The sequence below is a fragment of the Myotis davidii genome, unplaced genomic scaffold (genome assembly GCF_000327345.1).
Source record: "Myotis davidii unplaced genomic scaffold, ASM32734v1 scaffold705, whole genome shotgun sequence".
Classification (NCBI taxonomy): Eukaryota; Metazoa; Chordata; class Mammalia; order Chiroptera; family Vespertilionidae; genus Myotis; species Myotis davidii.
Window position 1 is genome coordinate 1,912,375 of NW_006296405.1, and position 5,121 is coordinate 1,917,495.

At 57.7% G+C, this 5,121-nt stretch overlaps 1 protein-coding gene across 1 annotated transcript in view; it reads right to left on the minus strand.

Annotated features, from left to right (window-relative positions):
- Positions 1-5,121, minus strand: part of SND1 (staphylococcal nuclease and tudor domain containing 1) — a 451,387-nt gene that overhangs the window by 18,823 nt on the left and 427,443 nt on the right. Inside the window, exon 17 of the mRNA XM_006771404.2 lies at positions 3,327-3,515. Within this exon, the coding sequence (XP_006771467.1) occupies positions 3,327-3,515 (189 nt within the window). The remainder of the gene's footprint in view (positions 1-3,326; positions 3,516-5,121) is intronic.

The following is a 5,121-nucleotide window of genomic DNA, read 5'->3' on the forward strand; positions in this document are numbered from 1 at the left end:
CTTGGCTGCCAGTGGCCCTCGGCAGGCTGGTAAATGCAGCCTGGCCGGGAGGGAAGCTTCTTGGTGGGACGGAGTCAGTCAGCTGCCCATGTCCCACCCTTACACATGGGTTCATTTTGCCCATTTTGTCTTACGTTGCCCTTCTGTAGAACTGGGGCAGGGCGGGGACAGACACAGTGGCGAGACACCTGCCAGACATGTGCCATTTTCCCACAACCACCCCGAGCCCTCTGATAGCTCAGATCCCTGACAAGAAAACCCAAAGACCCCTTCCGGCAGGAACAGTAACTGTGCACACAGACACACAGTCAGTGCTGTAAGGCTCTGCCCCGGGTTTGTAGCAGAAGGAAGAGCTGGGGAGGGACCTCAGGGCCAAAATGCTGGGTGGGATGAAGGTCTGGGAGCTGTGAATGCTCTTGGCCTTTGGTAGAGACAAGCTGGGGTCAGGCCTGGGCAGCAGGGCCCGGGATGTGGAGAGGCCACCAGGTTTCTGGTCAGGTTGGGGGCAGTTCTCATGCTACGGCTGCGGCCAGGATGGAGCTGTCCTGAGACAGGGCCCCTCTGTGACTCCTCCAGGGCCCTGGCTACAGACCCAGATGGAAAAGGGGCAAGAGCAGCACCTCCCTCCTTCCTCATCTGCTCTGTCGTACCAGTTCTGTCCTGCCTAAGTCCCCTCTACATTCTGGGGCTCCTAATTGTCCTGTGCCTGTGGCGCCCTAGGGAAGCAGCCCCCTTGGCCAGGCACAGGCAAGGCCAGCCCGGGAGCAGAGGCTGTCTCTCCTCCTGTCCTCACTGCTCCTGGAGCCCCCTCCCTGCACTTCCTCCCCTGGGAGCCCTAGGTCCTCTTCCCCGCAGGAGATGGGCTATGTGGACTGACGTGCCACTGGCTGGAGCCTTTCCTTTCTAAATCCTACTGAGTATTGCTGCTTAGGAGGCTGGGGAGCCGGCACGGGGCCAGGGTGGTGGGGGCCTTCAAGCCCTCTGTAGGGAAGCAAAGCTTAATAAAAGTCAATCAATGGCCAAACAACCCTGTCCAGGGTCCTGCCAGGGCATAAATGGGGGGAGAAAGGGAGCCGTCTATGCAGCTGCCATTGGCGGCTCCCTCCTTGGTCCTCAGACCTGCCCAGAATCCCTGGAGGAGGAGGAGGAAATCCTGCATCAGCCTCCTGCAGCGGAAGGGGAGGCCAGGCCAGCCTCCTTATTAGGAGAGAAGTCCGAAGTGCACACGGAGGAGGACTGAGGCCTGGCAGGGAGGCAGCTAAGTTCTTGTGGCCGGGAAAGCAGCAGCCACAGACCTACTCACAACGCACACACACATAACACACTCGCTGAAGACTTCCACATGCTCCTGGTCTCACACAACCTTTCAGTACTTCCTTTCCTCAGTTAGCTCACAGCTACCGCCACGATCTCTGAACCCCAGATGCCTGTCTCTCAACAGCCAAGGCAGCCACCATGGGGCCACAAGTGGAGAAGACTGGGGATCCTGGGGACACCTCAGATGCACAGGCATCTGAGCCCTGCCAACCCTGAAGGCTGCTGCAAAGCTCTGCCCACGCTGCTCCTGGGAACCAGCCGCCAGGGAGAGGCAAGCCCCGCTAGGTTCCCAGGAGTCTTGAAGAGAAAGAGATGAGCAGGGGAAGGGCCCAGGAGGAAGGCAGGCCCCGCTCTGAGAGTGGTGCACTGCATTTTAATTAGACAGAATAAAAACATGCAGCCTGCGTAAGTAATGAATCACTGGTAATTACTCCTCAGCATCATCCTGTGGCACCAGTGCCAAGATGACGGGCTCTTTCAGGCAAATCCATGTGTAGTGCATAGCGATGTGCCTGGCAAGGGACCCACCTCTCCATCTCAGGCCAGAGTCCCTGCTCTGCCCTCTCCTGGGTCCCTCTGGGGCCTCTACACTTAGAGGGCTGCTTAGATAGGAAGAGGTAGCTCCTAGGCCCATGTGCTGAGTAGCCGGGAAGCAAAGACGCTTTCAGAATCTGGGCCCCAGAGGCTGGTGCTTGCCATGCTGACCCCCCAGGGGCTAACTCTTCAGTGAGGGTTCAGCCCTTTGTACACAAGCCCAGCACCAATCTCCTCCGCTCCCTGCAGCAGGCAGAGGACACGGGGGGGGGGGGCAGCCTTAGGCTGAGCTGTCATAAACGGGAAACCCAAGCGGGAGCACTTAGCTGTAGGAGCGGGGGCTGCCTGCTCCCCGTCCCTCTAGGAAGACAGGGTTTCTGTGAGTGGAACTGGGATGAGGAGGGTGGAGACCTCCTAGGGGCCTCCTGGTGGCCCACTCCTGGTGGCCCACAGTCCCTTTCATTTGTCCTAGCTTGTTGGGCGACATTCCACCCCCCTCCCCACCCAGTCCCAGAGATGGAAGCAAAGCGAGAGATCCAGGAGGGTGGCCCGAGGCCCAGTGCCTGGGAGAAGTGATGTGTGCTCTTGGAAGAAAGGTAGGAAGAGACTGACTGAGGAGATGGCTGCTCCAGGCTGGAGGAGAATGAGGGGCCTATGGGGCCCCTAAGCCCCCCATTCCTTTGGGCCGGTGACTGGGCCTTGGCTCTGGGAGGCAACTTGCAAGCCAGATGGTGGCCCCATGGGGAAGGCAACGTTTATTCTTGGAACAAATTTATGGCTCAGCATGGCTGTCCCATGAAATCCTCCTCAAGCTCAGAGAAGCTCTGACACATTGGTGGCCGGCTGATTTATCCCATTAGCAGGGCTGGGCTGTGAGTTAGTGGCAATGGGCTGGGGCTGGGGGTGGGGGGTGGAGGTGGTGCTAAGCCCAGCTCCCACCACTAAACCCACTGGGCTCCTTAATTGTCCATTTGTTTCCTAAAGCTGCTTTCCAACCCCCTCCGGCCCCCACCCCCCTCTCTTCTATGCACTGTCTGCAGAGACTGATGGGCTGTAACCCTGCTGTCCTAACAGCTTTATACATCTCCTGGGGCTGCTTCCAAAATGGGCTTCCCTGCAGGGCAATGTGAAGGGAGCTGGGCTGTGGGCTGTGGGAAGGGCTAGGAATGGGGAAGGAGCAGGAGCAACACCCATCTTCTGCTCCAGGGGCTCCCCTCAGTTGTTTCTCGCATTGATCCAAGTCACCTCCCTGACCCACCTGAGCAGGTCTGCAACAGGCTTATGGCTGAGACGCCTTGCCCTTGGTTCTTATGTGGTTCCTGATATGGGGTCTGAGACCAACCGGGGTGACTCAGTTGGGGAACGACGGAACCACTTCTGTCTGTTGTAGGAAGGCAATGGTGTTAATGGTGGTGAGAGCAAGTATGAGCCAGGGCCAAGGGGCACCCCTCCCCCCGCCCACTCCCACACCATACCTTCTCCTTCTTCTGCTTGGCGGCCTCCTCGGCAGACAGCAGGGACTTGTAGTAGGAGCTGCGCTCTGCAGTGAAGTGGACCTTGGAGAGTGCGTGCTCCACCAGCAAGACGGACAGGTTGGCGCCGTCGATGTGCAGCCAGCCGATGAAGTTGCCGGCCTTGTCCATGCTCTCCACCTCCACCTCCACCTGGGGCACAGAGAAAGGGGGCACGGCGTCAGTGTGCAGGGGGTGGCCCTGAGTGTGCAGGGGGAGAGCGGCGCTGAGGCCCAGTGCTCAGGCCCTGGGCAGCCGCCACCAGGTCCATTGCACGTGATAGGAGCGGCTGAAACCAGGAGAGGGAAAGGATGTGCTGAGTGCCCCTGCTCTGCCGCCCTCTGAGAACCCTTCGCTTCGGTTCTGTCAGTTGGCTCTATGCCTTTTAGCCTCTCACCCCCCAGAATCATCCTTGATAGATACATCACTGACAAGGCAACTTCAAAATTCCCCTTCCTTTGACAGAGAGCTAATAGGGTAAACTCCACTGCTTAGCTTAAGCAAGGGAGTCCCTGTTAGCTGTGTGTGTGTGTGTGTGTGTGTGTGTGTGTGTGTGGGTGTGTGTGTGTGGGTGTGTGTGGCGGGGGGTCAGGAGTGAGATCAGAAGCAGTCAGCTCTGGGCACATGCCACTCTTCTCTTCCCTCCCCCAGCTCTGCTAGGAAGAGAGGCAGACTCTGGGAGCAGGGCAATCCCTGGGGAGAGGGGAGCCTGTGTTCTTTCTGGAAGAGCTGAATGAATTAATGCTTAATTTAACAAAGATAAAAAAAACAAAACCTGGCTGCATGAGAGTCGGGCGAGGACAGGAAGGATGGGACCAGTGGGCAGGAAGTGCACTACACCGAGGAAAAGCTACAGGCCAACCCCAGCAGAAGGTCCCCCCTGAGGAGCAATTGCCGTAAGCCCAGGCCTTGAACTGTATGCTGGCGCCGAGCTTCAGAACCCCCAGAGCTCCCCACAAGGCTCCAGGCCTCTTAAGCCCCCCGGTCCTTGTAGGACCCAGGACCCCAGAGCCAGAACTGCCCCTGCTCCTGCGAGACAGTGGCCTCACTGTCGTGGCCATAGTGGTGGCGGATCTGCTCCCACCTCAAGGAGGCAATGGCCCAGGGAATAGTCCTTCTTTGATTTTCTTCCCCTGCTTAAAGGGGACTGTAAAAGCCTTTGCTGCCAAATGTAAAAACTTGTATTAATTTAAATGGCTTCAAGCTCGATTAAGCAATAAAATGAATGTCTAAACACCTGAGAATTCTCTGAAGCCTGGGCCAGAGCCCATGGCAGCAGCGTAGGGCAGAGGGTTGAAGGGGCAAAGGGGGGGTGGGGAGCAGCCGCCTGCCTGGTAGGTTCTGCCTCAGCAGGGAGAGATGGCAGCGGATATGACTCCTTCGGAGTAGAAGAAGGAGACGAGATGGCACGGATGTGCAGAGGGCAGTGGAAGGAAAAGAGGGGGCAGGGCCAGGGAGGAAGGACCCTGGCCTTTTCCCATTCTTGGACACCCTCTTCCTGCTTGAGGTCCACAGGTCACCCTTCAAGGGTAAATGCAAGTTCAACAGTGCCCCAAATTGAGATGTGGTACAGAAGAGGGTGCGCAGAGTTTATCAGAGCTACAGAAAAAGGTGCTGTATGTACAGATCCAAACCCAAGTTGATATTGTAGGTGGGGAAAGGAGGCACAGAGAAGGGAAGTGCAGCTAGTAAGGGGCAGAGCTGAGAGCACCCCCTCTCCTCTTGTATAGCCCTGTTTCAGGAGCACTTTTTCCTCCAG